Below are 21,870 nucleotides of genomic sequence, written 5' to 3'. Positions count from 1 at the left end.
TACAGAAGTGCTTCCCAAATGAACTTCTGTCCTCACAGGTTGATTATGTCTCTGATTAATCAGTCTGAGTGATTTTTAAATCCTCAGATTCAGCCTGTTCAATAAGTGACAGTAAGCTGAATATCTCTGGGGTCGTGGACAGAGACAATGATGATTCACCACAAAAAACAAAGACATAAAAATAAAATCCAAATTACTGGTGTGAGAAACTGTATTTCATTAATACACAGTTGGACCTTTGACACAATCTGATGTCGTCACATTATCAGACGAGCTTTTATAATCAAGTCATATCTTTGTGCTGTTTAGTTCATCAGTCATGTAACCAAGAGTTGACTTCACCTTTAACAAACTGTTTCTATAGAACAACTTCCAACATATATCAGACATTATTAATGATTAACTGATTACCTTAATTAAGGCAGCCGATGATCGATTAAAAGATGTTTGCATCTCTAGTTGTGGATAAAACAAAACATCTGAGGACTGAACACTGATCCACAACTTCACCACTCTCTGGACATTCATACACCAAACAACTAATCAGTTAATCAATAAAACAAATAATCGTTATCAGCAGCTCCAGAACCACAGCTCACTGATATACACGTATCTGCCTGTATGTTGTCAGCATGAAACCTTTTAGATGCTAAATAATGCCAAAATCTGGAGGTCCAGATTCAAAACTAAAGAGTTTATAACTTTAAATTATTGATCTGACATTTGTAGATCAAAGTAGTTAACATGATGCTGTAACTGATGTGAGATCATCTATTACAGAGATGTCTCACTCTGCTGGAGGTTTTAAACTAGAAACAGTGATGAGTTCTGTAAATAACACTAATTAATAATTAGTAAACACTGATGTGACATTTGTCTTTTTAACCAGCGAACGATTTTGATTCTAAAACTGAAACGAGCTTTGAGTTTGATAGAGAGGATGAGAAGCAGCGTCTCAGAGACGGTGGGCGGTGAAGTGATCAATAATTCTGATCCCACTTCTTTAATTCAAGGACAGTGACTCATGTCTGGTCTCCATGGTAACAGCCAGCATCATCAGAGCAGGTGATGTTTCTGTGCCTTGCTCGAGGGCCCTTACACTGGGCATCACCCCGGCCTCTCCCTGCTCCGCTCCTCTCCTCCGGGTGAAGGATGACGGAGGTGAATCATCCATCCCGTCACACACACTCATCTCCACGTGCTCTCACAACTCCTCCGTAAACTTTGGATTGACTTCCTCCATCAAACACACGTTTCATGATGAAGCAGATCAAACACTGCTCTTTCCAACCACTTACACAGGAGAAACAAGTGACGGTGCCGACAGTCCAAACCAAACTCCATTAGGTAACCTGCTAATTTTTCGCATTTCTAATTACCGACAACGCTGGGTGCAGTATTCAACAACTACAATAATGCCTTGTGATTAATGACAGACTCATCTTGTGTTCGGCGTGTAAACAAGAGTTCAATCAGCCCGGATTTAATTACAAAAACCTTCATTTAACTTCGGACAAGCTATTCACCGCAACTACACGAACGAGGAAGAGAGCACGGTGAATGTTTTCACTCCTAACAAAAAGAGCTGAAATGATATGAGACCGATTTCTGGTGGGTGGATGTGATTCATGCCGAATGCAAGAGAAGCTGCTTAAGAGTCATAATGGACTTCTCAATGTATTTCAGAACTCACACAGATGTTTGAAGAGCATCAGAACCGAGAATCACCATGTTTTTTAAAGGGCTTCTGTGAGGTTCACTTCTTCACAGAAACGGGAAAGCATCGTTACTTCACTTCCTGGCATCAGCGTGGTCTCTTAAAAACAAAAGCAGTCGCCTCCTCGCGGCTCTTTCCAGCCGGCTGGACCAACTTATCCGTCCACCAACATCTCCAACAACAACAACAACAACAACAACTACAGTTTGTCTCTTTGCTCCGCCGTCACACACCATGTTGGCAGAAAGCCTCCGGACTCTCCTCAGTCTCACTTCTGAGGTAATTCACAGCCTGTGCGGAGCCGCTAGCCGCCGGCTAACAGGTTCACTACAGATAAAGTGTTGGACTTACAGATGTGAGCAGCGGTCTCATCTGCTCGCTGCTGTCGTCCTCCATCTCCACACGGCGGGCTGAGCAGTCGTGTTCGTGTCCGCGGGCAGCTGAGCGTTCATCCAGCGAGCTAACGGCCGCCGGCTGCTTCTCCTCACACGGTGCTCTCCGCCACGACTTTACAACTGCCTGGAATATATTAACTCCAGCTGCAGGGCCCGCCCCTTTTTGATTGACAGCTCACTCCTCCGTTGACACGGCAGCGATGTGGTTCCTTCCACCAATCCTCGAGCCGGAGAGTGTAAGGGGCGGAGCTATGCCGGTAACTAAGCATGGGAGCTTTTCCATCCCCTGCAGTGTTTGTGTGTACAGAGCACCTGAACACAACACACACACACACGGCACACTGTTAGACATAATAATAATAATAATAATAATAATACATACATACATACATACATACATACATACATACACATAAAAAACATAAAACCTACACAATGTTAAAGTTACAATAATAATGATAATGAAAATAATAATAGAAATAAATATAAAGCCTACATACTGTCAGATATAATAATAATAATAATAATAATAATAATAATAATTATAATAATTATAATAATAATACATATAAAACCAGACATTTTTTATGCTTCCTAATATCGTTTTTTCATATGAGATTAGTTTCCGTCCCCTCAGACTGTGTTGCATTGTTTTTCTCTGTTCATATAGTGTGTGTATGTGGTTCTACACACATCATACTGGTTCTACATTGAGTTATCTGAGGATCATCTGTCTGATTGTTGTTGTTTCAGAGTCTTTGCAGCAGGAAGGTTCAACAACGTCTCCTAAACAACTAAACACAATCAAACTGAGAGAAAATAATCTGCTGCAAATTAAAGACAGAGAAAAGAAAAGATTAATATCGATTCTTTTCCTTTTTTGACTGTATCTGTTGTTAATTAACGATAATTAACCAGTAATGTAGAATCACAGCTGATGAATGATGGATTATATGTAAATACATCTTTGATTCCTTAAATCCTGAAATTATTTCATGTCCCAAGAACATTTTAATGATTTTAGGGATGAAAGATGATTCTTCTAAAATAATCAAGTGACTTAATTAATTATGTTTAAAAGATTATATGTAGTTTTAAAGAATAAATTCAAACTCTAAATTTTAATATTTACCATATTAATGAGATAATAATACAAACTGTCTCAACCAGCTGTTCTCAGAGGACAATAAGGTCCCACAACACTGTTTGAAGCTAGAGAGGTGGCAGGGTCCGCCACATATAAACACAGTAACACAGTATAAAGTGTGTTGTCCTTCAGTTGTTTATCAGCCAATGAGGATCTTTCTCTGCTCGTTAACATTTCTTTAATAAAACTACAGACTGCTCCTTTAAATAAATGTGTGGTTTTCTTGCAAATATGACAGTTGGTCACATTTTCTGAATCAGGATCAGAATCAGCTTTATTTGGTTTGGTTTCTACAAACTCTCCTCGTACTGAGTTGGACTCTGAGATCAGCGTTCAGAACCGCAGACATCCGGCTGAGCGAGGACGATGACGCTGCAGAAGGTGAATAAACATAAAGATATAACGGAGCAGGACAGGTGGGCGTGTTGATGAGTTTATTAATGTGTCCACAGAGTCACGGTTGTATTAACAAGTTCTGCAGGGAAGAAAAGAGGACGAGCAGAACAACATGCAGACACAGACACCACACAGAGAATCATGGAGAAACATTTCACACACCTGAGCTGAGAGCAGACGACCTGCTGTCCTCTCTGACCACACCCACCAGTGATGTCACAGCATCCTGGAGCACACCTGCACATCACAGCAGCCAGGTGAGAAGTTCAACCACTGGAGGTCAGCAGAGACGAGACTGACAGTGATGTTAAGTTACTCTATGTTCATCTTTCAGCAGGAACAAGTTGAGACCACGAAATTAAAGGAACAGTTCACCTAACACTGGCCTCAGTCACCTCCTGCTCCCTGCTGACGGAGCTTCAGGTGTTTTTGTTCTCCAGCAGCTCCTGAGAGAAACGTCTGTGTGTTTAGCTGCTGAGCGCCTCACGATGTTCACCAGCTGCTCTCTGACTGCGTCTGTTCGCTGCTCACCAGTCAGATCGAGCGCGCTGAGCGTGAGCCGGAGCAGTACCGCTAACAATGAGGCAGAACTCAGTGTGAAAACATGAATTACAGTCACATTGATACAATAGAGTACATTACTGTGAAAGGAGTTGAGGACACGATGACGCAGACGAGACAAACACACACACTTTGTAAACGATGAATGTCGTGTTTATGTTTCTATGAAACCAGCCTGGAGAGCAGGGAAGCCATTTTTCAGACGGGCCCTGAATGCAGCGCGTCCTGTTAGAGAGCCTGAGAGGTTTCAGCCGACGATGGAAAACAAAATTGTGATTGTTGAAAAAGGACTAAATCAGGTTTGAACGAGCTCTGACACAGTTTCTCAGGCCCGCGACCTTTTGAAGAGCTTATCTGAGATCAGCAGCTTCATGTTGGCGCTGCGTTTCCCTCCTGTTGCTCCTGTCGGCTCAAATCCTGACTGATTATTTCATTACACTCCAGTCTTTGTTGTTCCCACAAAGCAGCTCCGGAGCCTCCAGGTACCCTCTGAGTCCGTATGAGCCCGGTCCTGGGTCAGGCTGTGTGAGCCCGGTCCAGGGTCAGTCTGTGTGAGCCCGGTCCTGGTTCAGGCTGTGTGAGCCCGGTCCTAGTTCAGTCCGTGTGAGCCCGGTCCAGGGTCAGTCCGTATGAGCCCGGTCCAGGGTCAGGCTGTGTGAGCCCGGTCCAGGGTCAGTCTGTATGAGCCCGGTCCAGGGTCAGTCCGTATGAGCCCGGTCCTGGTTCAGGCTGTGTGAGCCCAGTCCAGGGTCAGGCTGTGTGAGCCCGGTCCAGGGTCAGTCTGTATGAGCCCGGTCCAGGGTCAGTCCGTATGAGCCCGGTCCTGGTTCAGGCTGTGTGAGCCCGGTCCAGGGTCAGGCTGTGTGAGCCCGGTCCAGGGTCAGTCTGTATGAGCCCGGTCCAGGGTCAGTCTGTATGAGCCCGGTCCAGGGTCAGTCTGTGTGAGCCCAGTCCTGGTTCAGTCCGTGTGAGCCCGGTCCAGGGTCAGTCCGTGTGAGCCCGGTCCAGGGTCAGTCCGTATGAGCCCGGTCCTGGTTCAGTCTGTGTGAGCCCAGTCCTGGTTCAGTCCGTATGAGCCCGGTCCAGGGTCAGTCTGTATGAGCCCGGTCCTGGTTCAGTCCGTGTGAGCCCGGTCCTGGTTCAGTCCGTGTGAGCCCGGTCCAGGGTCAGGCTGTGTGAGCCCGGTCCTGGTTCAGGCTGTGTGAGCCCGGTCCAGGGTCAGGCTGTGTGAGCCCGGTCCAGGGTCAGTCTGTATGAGCCCGGTCCTGGTTCAGGCTGTGTGAGCCCGGTCCAGGGTCAGGCTGTGTGAGCCCGGTCCTGGTTCAGTCCGTGTGAGAAGACAAACCAACCATCTAACCGTCTCCTCTTATTGTGGTTCAGTCTGTTTTCAAACTCTTCTTCTTCTTCTTCTTCTTCTTCTTCTTCTTCTTCTCCCTCTTCTTCTTCTTCTTCCTTCTTTCTGTCCTCCTTTTTATCCTCCTCTTCCTCTGCGTTCTTCTTCGTCATCATCTTCTTCTCTGGTTGTTTTCCACATGAGGTGAGGGGTGTTCTGCCATCACTAGAACCTCAAAACCAGACGTTTACTCATGAGAACAGAGATTTTTATTCTGTCTTTGTACAAAATAATCATAAGAAAGTTGTGTGTGTGTGTGCATGTGTGTGTGTGTGTGTGCGTGCGTGTGTGTGTGTGTGTGTGTGTGTGTACCTGCTGACCTGCAGGTAGATCAGCTCCGTCTGGTTTTCATTAGCTGAGCAGATTAAAGGTGTCAGCAGGAGTCGAGGCCTCACGCGGCTTTTCAATTAATATCCCAGACGACCTTTGACCTCCTGTGAGTTACATCACATCGTTCACATCGCTGTTATTCTATTGGCTGACTGTTAGAAGCTGAACCAGCTGAATTCTGACACAAACAGAACCATCATGTTGGACCCGACAAACATTCTAAACTCATTAATCCACATTATAATAACGGTTTAAAGGACAAGAGAGACTCTGAAGAAGTTTGTTTCAGTGCGACCTTTAACAAAACGTCTGAAGTGAAAATGAGGAGCAAAGTTTAAGAAGATTTCAACATGTTTCTGACGGAAATAAAGTTAATAATGAAACCAGTCTTGCTAGCTAGCTTTCATCAAGCTAGCTAACTCCACCGGACTCACCTTTACTGGTTCCTCCTGATCCAGATCCTGATCCAGATCCTGATCCACTCTGTCACAGTCGGGTCTTGACGCAAAGTTCACGACGTACGCAAGTGAACGCAACGGACGCAAGTTTTAGACGCGATTTGAGGTTTTTGGGGGGTTTTTGTTTGGAACGCACACATATATACACAACATACACACACACATACACACACATTCACTCCTGTGTTCTACCTGTTGTCGTCCCAGCTGAGGTTCGATCTGGCGTCTCCACGTCACCGGGCGGCGTCTCAGACCACTGGACCATCTTCAGCGCTGAAAGCAGCTGACAAGCAGAGAGAGACAGAGCACGAGACTGAAAGAAGGTGAAGACGAGCAGAACCGGTCCGGACCTGAACAGCTGTTACACTTCTAACTTTGTCTCTGCAGCAGAACACTCAGAGTCCGTCTGACACTGAACTCCACACAGAGGACGAACACATGAAAATGTCCTCAGAGACTCGAACACAAAGTTCTGACCCAGAGCTGCAGACAAAGTGTCTGACGGGCTTTAAGTTCTGCTGCTCAGCTGCTCCCACTGAAAACACCTCAGTCACTGATCCAGAACTTTATTCTGAACACACAGTGTGAAGCTGAACAGACCAGAGACCTGCTGGTCTATAGCTCAGTGGAAACACATCTGGTTTTAATGCTCCTTTTTAGGATGCGAGAGGTTGTGAGTTCAATCCCCACCTGGGCCTCTGGTGCTGTTTGGACCTCTGGTGCTGTTTGGGCCCGGCTGTGAGCAGACTGTGTGTCTCACAGGTGTTCTCTGTTTCTGTTTAACGACAGCGACACCAGCTGACTGAGTCTGGAGCATAAAGCTGCAGAAACCTTCATGCTGCTGGTTGTTGGTTCAATCCCACAGACTACATGGAACTGCAGTCTGAGTTCCACTGGGTTCAATAAACAACATGAGTGATTCTGACAGCTGTTAGCAGAACACATCGGTTCTGATCAGCAGACTGTTATAGATTCATCTACTCAGTATATTCAGATGTGATGGACGAGTAGTGCAACAAGAACTTTGATAATAAGGTTCAACTCTCAACAAAGATTGGGCTCAAAGGTTCCTTGTAAATGTAGAGCAGGAGAGGAATTGAACCAGCAACTTTAAGAACAGAAATCCAGCTGATCCTCCACTGAACCACATCCGCCCCTCATCATGTGTGGGTGTATAGACGGAGATTCTGGTGCGGTCCAGCTGACAGAACCCTGGAGGAGTCAGACTGAAGGTCTGTGTCAGAACTCTTCCTGCTGCAGAATATTAGAACAAGTCAGCTGAAAGCAGCAGGTGAGCAGTGACACCTGTGACACCTGTGACACCTGTGACACCTGTGACCCGGGCTCATCAGGGTTCTGACCCACTGAGCTGTGCTCTGTCCTCTGAGGTTCCTGTTTGAGTCTCAGGTTCACAGATGAAAAAGGCTTTTTAGAAAAAAGGAGCTGAGACTCAAACATCAACCCTCTGATCCATACCCGGTCCACTGGACCACCGAGCCACAGCAGAACCCTCATGTTCTGTCACGTTCTGGTGTCTGCTCACAGACTTTGGTGCAGTACAGCTGTGAGACCAGCAGAGGGCGCTCAAAGACCACAAATGAGCCGAACAGAACCTTGTTTCTGTGTTGGAGCTGAGGACAGAGTCTGGTTCCGTTTGGACTGGACTTCGGTTCTGTTCACATCCTGCAGGTGAGTTTTTCTCTCCACATTAATAAAAGTGAACTCTGGATCATAAACATGTTGGATCATAAAGTCTCAGACAGAACCGATTCTTCAGTCTCAGCTCGTTGATCCAGCCGAGCCGGGCCGAGCCGAGCCGAGCTCTCTGTGGTACCTGCCGCCCATCAGGTGTCACACCTGAGTGTGCCCTCCTGTAGAGGGAGCTGTCTGCTGCTGATCAATCATTTAAATATGCAAATAAAGTCATGTACGGAAGCCCTGAGGGACAAAAGATTTAACTGGTTATCACTTCTCTAAGATCCTGATCTAAATCTTTCTTTCTTTCTTCTCATATTTTTTTCACAGATGGAAAATGATAATTAATAACTTCATAAACTTTTGTCTTCCTGGTTAAACGTTGTTCTCCAGCAGCTCTCAGGTCAGGAACACGATGGAAAATGTCCCTCAGGGCTTCCGTAGTGATGTCACAACTGAATGTTCTGTTTCTATTTCTGATTCTTCACTTTTTCTGTGCTTTCTGTCCTAGATAAGATCAAACTTTATTGATCGCTCATCAGCAAAGAGACCAGAGTGATTAAAGAGTCAATCACCATGGAACTACTGTAGCTGGACTCAGAGTGACATGTGAAAATAAATGATTTACTTTTATTAATTACAACGCGGCTCGTCTGCACCCAAACACCAGGACGAGGTCCTCGTTTGTGGAAACTCACTCTGGTTCTGGTTCTGGTTCTGATGAGAGTTCATCTTCATCTCAGATATTTTGTGTAAAAGATCAAACAAAGAACAAAATGGAGGTGAAATGAAGCCAGAGATCATCAGAGTAATCAGAGTATTTATTAGTGTAACTGAAGCTCATCTGATTTCCTCTATGATGGAAAGTAACTAAGTACATTTACTCGAGTACTGTATCTAAGCACAATTGTGACACACTTATACTTCATTACATTTCTGTGATGAATGTTGAACTTTATACTCCATTACATTACTCTGACAGCTTTAGTTACTTTCTAAATGAATCAGTTTATGAAATGAAGCCGTTCAGATTTTATCACTTAAAGTTTTAATTGTTTCTAATCAGCTGCAACACTTCAACATGTAAATGCATCGATGATGTCACCAGGTCACATTTTACAGACACAACTGTTGTACTTTAACTTGTTATTCAACAAGCACATCAGCAGGTCACATCTGACCCAGGATCAGTTTCAGCTCCTCAGTCTGCAGACAGGAAACACTCTGTCTGTCTGTCTGAGGCACTGCAGACCCTCTCACCATCTTCATCATCATCATCATCATCATCATCACCATCATCATCATCATCATCATCATCACCATCTTCATCATCATCATCATCATCATCATCATCACCATCTTCATCATCACCATCTTCATCATCATCATCATCATCATCATCATCATCATCATCACCATCATCATCATCACCATCATCATCATCACCATCTTCATCATCATCATCATCATCATCATCATCATCATCTTCATCATCATCACCATCATCATCATCATCATCATCACCATCATCACCATCATCATCATCACCATCATCATCATCATCATCATCACCATCATCATCATCATCATCATCACCATCATCATCACCATCATCATCAACCATCATCATCATCATCATCACCATCATCATCATCATCATCATCATCACCATCATCATCATCATCATCACCATCATCATCATCATCATCATCATCACCATCTTCATCATCATCATCATCATCATCATCATCATCATCACCATCTTCATCATCATCACCATCATCATCGCGGCCTGCTCTCCTGCAGCCGGGTGGAGGAGGTGTCAGACGAGCAGGTGGAGGCTCCTCTGCTGGGCGGGGCTTGTCGTCAGCAGCTTCCTCAGGTGAGCGAGGATCAGGTGCTTCATGCTGCCTGCTGGCCTGGAGCGAGCCAGAGCAGTGGATTCTGGGAGTTTAGTTCTGTGAGGCAGAGAGGAGAGAGAGCAGCGGTGATGAAGGTGTTGAACCTGGTCCACTTCCAGACAGGAAGTGATGTCACTGCTGAAGAAATACACAACTGTGTACTAATACTGAAACTGTGTGTGTGTGTGTGTGTGTGTGTGTGTGTGTGTGTGTTACCTGGTGAGTCTGCAGCTGTGTTTGTTGTGGCCGAGGCCCTGCTGCCCGGTGACGGTGACGGGGGGTCGATGGAGGCCCCCGGGGGCCCTCAGGTTCCTGGACAGAACTGACAGAGAGTCTCTGTAGACCAGACCACGACGAGACGACACCAGGGGACAGTGATGACACGTCGCCAACTGAGGAGGAAGAAGAAGAAGAGGAAGAAGAAGGAGAAGAAGAAGAAGAAGAAGGTGAAGAAGAAGAAGAAGAAGAAGAAGAAGGTGAAGAAGACAGTTGATCATGTTCGTGTGGATTCATCCCCTGCTGAAAATAGTCCCTAACAAAGTCACTGCTGCGTTCAATATGAACTCCGATGAGCAGCAGTTTAACATGAAACTGAGTGAGACAGGGAGTGAGACAGGGAGTGAGACAGGAGGTGAGACAGGGGGTGAGACAGGGAGTGAGACAGGAGGTGAGACAGGGAGTGAGACAGGGAGTGAGACAGGGAGTGAGACAGGGGGTGAGACAGGGAGTGAGACAGGGAGTGAGACAGGAGGTGAGACGGGGTGAGACAGGGAGTGAGACAGGGGGTGAGACAGGGGTGAGACAGGGAGTGAGACAGGGGGTGAGACAGGGAGTGAGACAGGGGGTGAGATAGGGAGTGAGACAGGGGGTGAGACAGGGAGTGAGACAGGGAGTGAGACAGGAGGTGAGACAGGGAGTGAGACAGGAGGTGAGACAGGGGGTGAGACAGGGAGTGAGACAGGAGGTGAGACAGGGGTGAGACAGGGAGTGAGACAGGGGGGTGAGACAGGGAGTGAGACAGGGAGTGAGACAGGAGGTGGAACGGGGGTGAGACAGGGAGTGAGACAGGGGGTGAGACAGGGGGGTGAGATAGGGAGTGAGACAGGGGGTGAGACAGGGGGTGAGACAGGGAGTGAGACAGGGAGTGAGACAGGAGGTGAGACAGGGAGTGAGACAGGGAGTGAGACAGGAGGTGAGACAGGGGGTGAGACAGGGAGTGAGACAGGGAGTGAGACAGGGGGGTGAGACAGGGAGTGAGACAGGGAGTGAGATAGGAGGTGAGACAGAGGGTGAGACAGGGAGTGAGACAGGGAGTGAGACAGGGGGTGAGACAGGGAGTGAGACAGGGGTGAGACAGGAGGGGAGACAGGAGGGGAGATGGGGTGAGACAGGAGGTGAGACAGGGGGGGAGACAGGAGGTGAGACAGGAGGTGAGACAGGGGGGGAGACAGGAGGTGAGACAGGAGGTGAGACAGGGGGTGAGACAGGGAGTGAGACAGGGGGTGAGAGTTGGACTGACGGGTCGTCTCTGACGACGGAGGTCCAGGCTGTGAGTGTTGACACACATGAGGACAGACAGACGGCTGAAGCAGCTTCAGTCCTTCAGATCTAAATGGAGCTCAGTGTCTGCTGCCGGGCCGGGCCGGGCCGGGCCGGGCCGGGCCGGTTCCCTCGGGCCCGGCAGCAGACACAGACCTACTTCTGCTTTAATTAGACGGCCACTTCGTTAACACAGCAGCTGTGACGAGCCTCGACTGTCAGGCTTCAGTCTGTCTGACATCTTTAACCAGATCATACAAAGAGTCTCACTAAATAATAATTCATGTTTTATATTTATATATATTTATGTTTGTTTTATAAAAACAGTTTATGTGAGTTAAACTTCATTAGAAAGAATTCATAAAATGAAAATTATTTAACAACATGACGGACGGAGAGCTTTAAATCAGAAGTATTAAAACTACTTCAAGTTAAAAATACTTCACTACAAGTACACACACACAAGTATTAGCAGCTAAATGTAGCAAAAGTAACAGTAGGTATTTTAGGTATTTGTACTTTATACTTTTACTCTGCTACATTTATCACGTAACTTTAGTCACTAGTTACTTTACAGATTACATCAGAGCCAAAGAAGATCGTTTTTAAATTAACTTCATCAGCAAAATATTCAAACGTACATGTAAATATGTGTATCGTTTACTTTTATTTATACTTTGATACATTAACATCAAATACTTTCAGACTTTTACTTTCACTTTGATCAAAGTAATTGTTATACTGTTGAGTAGTTTAATATTTAATAGTTCTTCTAAAATGCATCGTATTTATATAAATGTGGAGTAAAGACTGCAAAATTTCACTCTCAGATGTAGTGAAGTACAAGTACACAGTAGCCCCCCTAAAATAATACTTCAGTACAGTAATTTGGTAAATGTACTTAGTTACTTTCCACCATTGAAGGCAGGTGAAAGTGTTAAATATATTATTTGACATTTTCTGAAAGTTTTCTTGCCTTTAATTTAATTCAACTTGTGAAACTCAACATGTAAAATCATATAAATAATGTTGCTGCAGATCCACAGTTATTAGAGCTGCTATCAGCAATAAGACCACTGATCAATAACAGGATCAATCACAGGATCAATAACAGGATTAATCACAGGATTAATCACATGAAGAGCTTTAAACAAAATCATATTTTCTTGTACTCACTGAGACGAAGGTTGCCATGATGCTGCTGTCGCTGCTGGAGAGAGATGGAGAGTGTGTGTGTGTGTGTGTGTGTGTGTGTGTGTGTGTGTCCTCATTATGTGTGATGTCACCAGGAGGGCGGGGCTAAAACTACACAATGATGTAATTCTTCTGCTAAATCTAATCTAGAGCCAGATTAAAGATTAAAGACACACACACACACACATGCAGTGTACGTATATATATTGACACACACACGTTATCAGTGTGTTTAGAGACAACAATCACACACACACACACACACACACACACACACACACACACACACAATTGTCCTATTTCTATTATTATTAGTCAGTTAGATAACAGTTACACAACTACACTCATCAGAATTAACAAGGTTTCAGTGTGTGTGTGCATGTGTGTGTGTGTGTGTGTGTGTGTGTGTCTGTGTGTGTGTGTGTGTGTGTGTGTGTGTGTGTGTGTGTGTGTTTTGTAAAATCAGGACATTTTTTGACATTTCAGCGACTCTTTGTGTTATTGGATTAAGATTACAGTTGAATTCCAGGTTGGGGCTGAGAATTCTGGGTACATTTTTAAAATTTAAGATGACTGTGTGTGTGTGTGTGTGTGTGTGTGTGTGTGTGTGTGTGTGTGTGTGGTCTCTCCTGCAGTAACGAGGTTATTTATATATTGAATTCATTCACGTTAATGTGAGTGTTTACATTTAATTGATCTACAGAACAGAATCAGACTGAAAACATTAATCTAAAACTCAACTTGTGTCCTGATTTTATAAACCGTCTGTCAGAACGTGTCGTCTCTAAAAATGTCCCACTCTCCTCAGAACGACCTAGAAACAGGTCCCAGAGGTGTTCTGGTGAACTGGACCAGTGAGCCAGACTGAACAGCAGTGATGAACAGAACCAGCAGGCCCGGATCGGCGCCACATCCAGGTGTCCACATACTATTGGCCAGTTGTCACTAGAGGAGAAACACCACGTTTCTCTGTTATTGATATGTTTTATGATTCTGATCATCAGTGATAATCTTCAGGTTTCGTCCTGAACAGCGTGAAACTGATCCAGAGTCAGTGGCGCCATCTTGTGTCTGAAACCACAACAAGCAGGCGACGCTGATTCTGCTGCAGAGGAACCACTGTTGGATATGTAGTGTAATAATAACAACAATAACAACAACAATAATTGATAGTCAAGTCATAAAAATACATTTAAACTCACAGAATGTAAGAAAAGACGATACACTTAATATCTCTGATACATCTGCTGTGAGACCTTTTATTACGTCTTAATAACAGTTTTATTCTACTTCACTTATTTGTCTTGATGTCTCTTTTTTATTGTTATCCTGCTTGATGTCAACATTTACTCCTTTCACACGTCTGTTATTAATCCACATAATATTTTTTTATTCTTGTCATCTGAGCAAACTCTAAAGACTAAAGTCCCAACGTATCGTTTCACATCATATCGATAAACTAAAAGTGTAACCGTATCTGAATCTTGCTGTCTGAACTCTGATTGTTTCCTTTGTTGTTGTGTAAACAGATTGTTTTGTTTGTTGAGGAAACAAACTTGAACATTATGGAGGACTCGAACTGACATCATCAGAATCAGTAGATAAATTAATTAATATGATATCAAACACTAAAATAAGTAAAGCACCTTTGTAACAAATCACTTATCTATCAATATATTTATTTATTACAAACTAATTACCTTCACATAGGGAGGTTTTGTTTTTGTTTACTTGTTTGTTTGAACATGTTTCCATTAAACTAAGATTAGAGGAAGAGTCTCAGTCCAGAACCGACACGTTGGACCGTGGTGGAGGTATGCACTCTACTGACTGCCATTCTAGTTCATCAGGTATTTTTGGCTGCTTCAGTCCGTCAGAGGACACGAGGTCAGAGTCTGTGAAGCTCGACCTGATTTGACTGTCAAACTGACTCCAGGTCAGATCAGAGACAACAAAACAACCTGCAGCAGGTCAGAACAGCCGACGTCAGAGTCTGCTGGCCTTCAACAGCGTCACTGGTAATACACCGATGTTCACTCCTGCTGCTGTTAGCACTGTTAGCACTGTTAGCACTGTTAGCACTGTTCTCCTCCTGCTCCTCCTTCTCCTCCTCTCCCTCCTCCTCCTCTCCCTCCTCCTCCTCCTCCTCCTCCTGCTCCTCCTCCTCCTCCTCCTCATCCTCCACCTCCTCCTGCCCCTCCTCCATCTCCTCCTCCTCCTCCTCCTCATCCTCCACCTCCTCCTGCTCCTCCTCCTCCTCATCCTCCTCCTCCTCCTGCTCCTCCTCCTCCTCCACCTCCTCCTCATCCTCCATCTCCTCCTCATCCTCCACCTCCTCCTGCTCCTCCTCCACCTCCTCCTCATCCTCCATCTCCTCCTCCTCCTCCTCCTCATCCTCCACCTCCTCCTGCTTCTCCTCCTCCTCCATCTCCTCCTCCTCCTCCTCCTCCACCTCCTCCTCCATCTCCTCCTCCTCCTCCTCCTCCATCTCCTCCTGCTCCTCCTCCATCTCCACCTCCTCCTCCATCTCCTCCTCCTCCTCCTCCATCTCCACCTCCTCCTCCTCCTGCTCCTCCTTCCTCCCTCCTCCTCCTCCACCTCCTCCTCCTTCTCCTCCTCCTCCTCTTCCTCCTCCTCCTCCTCCTCCATCTCCTCCTCCTCCTCCTCCACCTCCTCCACCTCCTCCTCCTCCTCCTCCTCCTCCTCCTCCATCTCCACCTCTCCTCCTCCTCCTCCTCCTCCATCTCCTCCTCCTCCTCCTCCTCCTCCTCCTCCATCTCCACCTCCTCCTCCTCCTGCTCCTCCTCCTCCACCTCCTTAAGAAAGCTCATGTTCAGACCTTCAGCCTCGTCTTGAGCTCTGACGTGAGTCTCATGCAAACTTCTTTCAAATCACTTTGTGTTTGACTGACAAATGTTTGTTTCCTCGTCTGCAGGAGAGGAGGAGAAGAGAACAGTCAGCTGCTGGTGACGGACGAGCAGGTAAGACTTCACCTCCGACACCAGAACACGAAGCGGGTCGACTGCTGGTTCTTCCTCCACTACATCCGTCTGACAGCTTCAGTTACTGATGACTTTTAAGCGTTTTATGTGCAGATGTGTTGATGTTGCAGGAATATTAATCAGAAGTGCTCAGATATAAATTCACCGAAGCATCAGAACTTTAACTTTTCAGACCTGAAGTATATTTCGACGGTACTTTTACTTCAGTACAGTTTTAAATGCAGGACTTTTACCTGTAGTGGAGATTCTCACCTGAGACTCGAGTTGATTTGAGACACGACTCTGAACTCGTCTGACTTCATTTGTAGATTTCACTGTTTAGAACTTTTTCTTTGATTGAGAAGAAATTAAGAAATAAACATTAATAAACATACTTGCTTATTGTTTTATCCTGTTTATTTCAATGATTGTCCATAATAATAATACAGATTCAAATCACCGTCACACTTTTCAAACTGATTAGAGAACCTGCACAATAAACGACTGTAGTAACCGGGGCAGGAAGAGGGGGAGGGTAATCTGAAAAGTAACAAGTAACTAAAGCTGTCAGATGAATGTAGCTGAGTACAGTTATAAAGTAACACAGACGGTCTTGACTTGACACATGTCTGTTTAACCCGTCTGCTCGTTCCAGGTTTCACTGGCTTCTTCCTGACCGACTCGTCGCCGCCGTCATGAGTCCTGAGCTGCTGCTGCTGCTGCTGGCAGCTCTGACCTCAGGTAAACACAGAGGAGGACAGTAACTAAGTACATTTACTCAAGTGTTTCACCTGAGGTATTTGTACTTTACTTGCATCTTTACATTTCATCCTTCTTTCTGCTGCATGTCAGAGATTTCTTTCCTACTATATTTCTCAGACATCAAGATTTGTATACACAAGACATTTTGTAAAGTCTCTAAAATATGTTTTGCTATAAATGAAAGCAGAGAACAAGTGCAGCTGAAATGATTAGCTGATTAGTCCATTCACAGAAGTTTGATTGGCAAGTTTTGATAATCATCTGACGAGTAAGAACATTCAGTGGTTACAGCTTCTCACACATCAAACCATAATTACAGTGTGGTTACCATAAACGTCAGTTATCCACTGATGAGCCACGACATTAAAGGACCAACAGGGGATTAACATTGATTACAATCACGGTTATGACAGGAAACTTTGAGTCCTGGTATTTTTGCATCTTCACATGCACCACCATTCAAACACAGCTGCAGAGCCAAACCAAGTCGCACTGTTTTGCATCTTCACATCACCGGTGTGACTGCGCTGAGTTGAGCCAAGCTGACGACCCACATCTCTCCCTCAACGAGTGCTGTGACACCTGAGAAAAAGACGTATCTCCGTCCTTTCATACATCTGCTGTATTTCACTGTTTCATCCTGTTTGCTTTCTGATGTTTCTGTCGTTTTGAGTTTCTGATGGTGAAACATTTCCTGATCTGTGCTTCACAATAAAAGCTTTTTAACAGCTTAATAATGGAGGAGATTTATTGTGAAGAATTTACAGGAACTGAAACATGTTTGCGTCTGAATCAGTGGAGCGTTCATTGATACTGCGGCGGGGAGGACGAGTGCTTACAGCCGCTTCGTTGACCACTACTCAAGACAAGAGCGTTGTCAGTTAAAGACTCACCTTCAGGCAGGTAGCCTGGATGTGTTCGCGATGCAAATCCCTGCTGCGCTGGGCCGATGTGTCAAGACAACAGAGTAGAGCCAGGCTGGCAAATAAAGGCCACGACCATCACTTGTTGACTGCAGCAGGACAACAACACTGCAAAAACTGCTCAAGAGTGTCAAGAAGGAACATGGAAGACGCTCAATGCGTCAAAATGGCCTCCAAGTTCCCCAGATCCCAACACAACTGAGCAACAACTGGATGTTCTGGAAAGAGTCTGATGATTCAAGGTCGTGGCATGGATCAGGCTGGACTCTGATCCATCATGGCATGGAAACAGGAAACTGGAGGCGTCCTGTGGTCTCTGGTACCAGACCCTTTGAGTCCTGTGGCTTGTGAGGTGGAACCTCCCTGAATTGGACTTCTTCCAGCACGTCTAGCAGATATTTTCTTGTCTTGGGTTCTTGGAAAGTTGGAGGCCAAGTCGACACCTTGAGGACTTCGACCAGTTTTTGTGGTGTTGCAGGGAGCTTTGTCCCGCTGGGGGGACTCTGCCATCAGGGAGGGCTGCTGCCATGACGGGTCTACTTGGTCTGCAACTGTGTCGGGTCCAGATTCCCAGCGGATCATTTCAATCTACTGAAAAGATGGATTTTTTCCCAGTCATTATTCCGTTGTTCCCCATAATCCCTTCTGTACCTTCATTAGAGCAGAGGTGTTTAATCGCTACCTGAACTGAAGCGTATCCAGAGCAGATAATGTACTTATTAGTATCATCTTGGTAAAATATGTCAATGTGATGAAGGAAATTTCTTTATATTTTTCAAAAACTGAATGTTTTTCTTTTCCCAGAATCCACAGCAGACAGCACCGGTCTGAAATTCATTGTTGCTTTTCCGGAGAACATCGCCTCGTATCATCCTGATGCAGCAGAAAACAAGATCAGAATCACTGCCTTGCTTCCGGACACCAACGTTGTCATCAAAGTCTATAATAATCCAGAAACAAGGACTCTGGCTTCTGGGGACACCTGGGAATACACACCTGTGGCAACAATGGAGCTCATTGGGGCAGGCATCTCTGACAAAATTCTCCAAATTACCAGCAACAACTTAATCACTGTCCATGCTGTCTACCTTAAAAAAGATAGTGTGCAGACTACACTCTTAAGACCTGACGACAAACTGGATAAAGAGTACCTCGTCCCACCGATACCCGTGATCGAAGGAACCAGTCACCCTGCAGACATGGTCACTAGCGCTGTAACTGAAAGAAGCCCATTCAAACTCATTATCATCAATACTGAGAAAGACAACAAGGTAAAAGTTGAACATGCAGAGCCCAAGGACGTTTCACTTCTGCCCCACCAGATCGCTCAGCTCTCTCTGACAACAGAAGATGTATCGCGAGTTGTGAAAGCCGATGAGCCGGTGGCAGTTCTTTTCGGTCACTCATGCGCCATCAGGGAGAACTGCACCTGTGCGCAGCTGTACACCTTGCTGCCTCCGGACAAAAAGGAGCAGTTCAAGTTCTACATCCCTCCTTTTCTGGCCAAGGATGCCAAAAGCGAAACACATGTGCTTCTGTCAGAGAGCGGATCCAACCGGGTGATACCCTATAATCCAAACTCGCCGGTGGTCGAGACAGCCGGCACAGCCGTCCTGTACCGTCCAGGTGCACTCTTCAACCTGATCCCTGAGAAAGACTTTGGTTCTTGCTCCGTAATTAACTCCATTGCAGATACTGAGAACATTGCTGTGATCCTGGTCCATAAGGATTTCACTGATGGGGTTCGTGTTGGAGATCTTCCTTTGGAGAGTCCAGAGTGGCAGCAGCTGGTCGGGACGGACTTTGTCTCAACAGATGTTGCTCTGGCCTCGGGAAAGACCGTCATCTGGCACACTGGCACCTCCAAAATGGCAGTGTACTATGTGGGAATTAGGAAAGGTGCTCTGTTTGGGAACCCAGCACCCATCATCAGTAAAATCCCAGGTAGGACCTCCACCTTCAGTTTGAGTTTTACAGAGCAGGGGAATGATAAGGAGTGTGTCTTTCTTAACTATTAATCTCCTGAGTTTTTGGGTTGAGAATATTTAACACTAACACCAGCTCCCCAGACTTGATGTTGCTTCCTCTGTCAGGTGGCAGAAATTCTTTGTATATCTTGAAAAGCAAGTCACAGGACACAGGGAGGTCGAGCACTAACACTGAAGGGTCATTTTGGACAAAAAGAGCTTTACTTGAGCTATGACTGCCAAGTTGTTGGCAAAGTGTTGTAATTCCACCAGCATGAAATGGTTTATAAGTGACTGGTTTCCTGAAAAATGTGCTCTAACTTAAGTTTGTCTCTGTTCTGTTTCACCTGAAAAGATTTCAGGGGTTGCGTCGTGTCTCCAGAGGTCTTAAAAATCGGAGAAGAGGCAGATGGTTGGCGAGAATCCCTGAAGTACTGCAGGGACAACGACTTGGAGCTGGTGAGCTTCCCCGAGGGCGCAACTCCAGAGCCATATCTACAACAAAATTATGCAGGTGAAGGATGACAGCCTGTGGCATGTGTGGTTTGGCATGCGTCGGAGCTCACAGACCGGGGAGTGGTACTGGCTGAACAAGGAACAGGTCAATGAAACCAACTGGGGAGAGGGCGAGCCCGGCACGAAGGATGATGGCCAGTGTGCTATCATGAGTCTGGAAAGCAGCACCAGGTTTGCCTGGAGCGACGAGGACTGCTGCAAGAAAGCCCATCCCGTCTGCTACAAAGATCCTGTCGTCCTCTCATAGTGGGACGATCCGGCAGAGTGACGGGATGGGAAACACAAACAAAACTCTTCAAAACCAGGCAGGCAAACATGTAGTGGTGCCCTCGGGTTACAATGTCCCCGAGCTAATATTTTGCATTTGCTAATCCTTTTTCTGATAATAAGATTATAAGAATAACATTTTAAAGTTATTTCAGTAATGTAACAGTCTAGAATTACAAATGGAAAATATCAAAACAGCCCAAAAAGAATGACAAACGATTTCAGCCATGTTGTTAGCCACTGTTAGCTAATGTTCGAAAACCTGAAGGTCACTGGAAGTTTTGTTAGCCATGTGGTCCGAGGAGGTTTGTTCATGTACCCATTCTTGATTTTTAGAATATGTATCACCAGAGTTAACGTCCACATCACCCCAGAAACTAATCAATGTGAGATTGTGTTGACCAGAAGCTAGCACACAAGCTAGCTAGCTACAGTAGTACTCCAATGATAGTAATAGTAGTTAAGCAAGCTTGGTACTCGGATGAGCCTCCATCAACTCTTCAGTTTCCTGTTAAACTTATAAGTGATGTTTTTCAGTGGGAATGTAAAAGCTTAAAAGATGTCGCTCAGGCTGAAACACGTCTTCAGAGAAGTTTTGTTAGCCATTTAGTTTTATGAGGTTTGTTTTTTTTTTCAGTGAGAGTAAAAAAAGCTAACTTTAGCGCAGGTTGGCTGTTGCTCACCAGCTAGCTCGTCTTCAACAACCTATTATCGCCAACAGCTTTATAAATTGTAGTTACTCATTGATTTGACATAATACTATTTTATATATCGTAATAAATGTTGAAAAGTCAGATTCTGGTGTTGACTCAGTTTGAAGTGGATATTTAGACTCAGGCTTCTTAATGCTTCTTGGTTTTGCAGGCAGTGCGGTCGTAGATTTGAACGGATTGATTGATAATTTACTATTTTTTAGGTCTTTACTCAAAAGGTGCTCGAGTTTGTTTTTTGTGATAAAACAAACTCAGTTTATCTTTGATGTAAGTGATGACACCATTAAATTGTGTGTGAAACTGGATTGTTGTGTTTTATTCCCTTCGGTTCAACAAACATTCAAACAACAATATTAGTATTTGTGTTTGTGCTGCTTTCATCAGACACACAGTCGAAAACACAATCTGCACAACTGTTGTTTCAGACTCAAGACTGACTAATATGAGTGTAATTAAGTAGCTTACATCTACTCAGTTCATGTAGTCTACTGGATAAATACTACTATAAATTAAACTGCTTGTGGGGTTTTACTTTTACTGAACAAACAATCAATCGATTAATGGAGGAAGATATCATTATATTATAATTATCATATTATTGTATAGAAGTCAAGTGAAACCGTCCCATTTTTTAGGAATAAATATTTAATCTGTGTAAAATCTAACTTCTGTTTTCTGGTTTCATGAAATGAGTTCAGATCCTGAGATCACCTGTCGTTTGACTCCTACAGTCATGAAGCAACATTTTGCTCTTTTATGAATATTAACTTTGGTTTAAAACTCAACATTTCTTCTCCTGAACTTTTCCTTCTCAGGAAACTTAACATGTAACTCAAAGCAACTCTGTAGTGTCTTCTGAAGAAACTATATCATCATTTCTGTTTGTATAATCATTTATTAATCATTCCATTGGTCTCTGCAAAGGACCGTTTTTGATTTGATTAAACATCTTTATGATAATAAAATGATTATAATGTAAGAAATTCAATGTTTTCAGAGTTTTCATCAGGACAAT

General features: G+C 44.8%; 2 protein-coding genes across 2 annotated transcripts in view; one reads left to right on the top strand and one right to left on the bottom strand.

Moving 5' to 3' along the window:
- Nucleotides 1-2,231, bottom strand: part of LOC115567307 (sodium bicarbonate cotransporter 3-like) — a 43,827-nt gene extending 41,596 nt beyond the window's left edge. The window contains 1 exon segment of the mRNA XM_030393724.1: nt 2,069-2,231. Coding sequence (XP_030249584.1) covers nt 2,069-2,113 — 45 coding nt within the window. The 5' untranslated portion in view covers nt 2,114-2,231.
- Nucleotides 2,232-14,678: 12,447 nt separating this feature from the next.
- On the top strand, nt 14,679-21,160 carry LOC115567719 (IgGFc-binding protein-like). The gene is made up of 5 exons (XM_030394558.1): nt 14,679-14,744; nt 15,662-15,707; nt 16,363-16,448; nt 18,197-19,336; nt 19,715-21,160. Exons 3-5 carry the CDS (start codon nt 16,403-16,405, stop codon nt 19,882-19,884), a joined length of 1,356 nt encoding a protein of 451 aa, XP_030250418.1. The 5' UTR covers nt 14,679-14,744; nt 15,662-15,707; nt 16,363-16,402; the 3' UTR covers nt 19,885-21,160.
- The last annotated feature ends 710 nt before the right edge of the window (nt 21,161-21,870 follow it).

Source organism: Sparus aurata, chromosome 17 (genome assembly GCF_900880675.1).
Source record: "Sparus aurata chromosome 17, fSpaAur1.1, whole genome shotgun sequence".
Lineage (NCBI taxonomy): Eukaryota > Metazoa > Chordata > Actinopteri > Spariformes > Sparidae > Sparus > Sparus aurata.
Note: the sequence above shows the minus strand (reverse complement) of the source record. Positions and strands in the feature narration are given on the sequence as shown.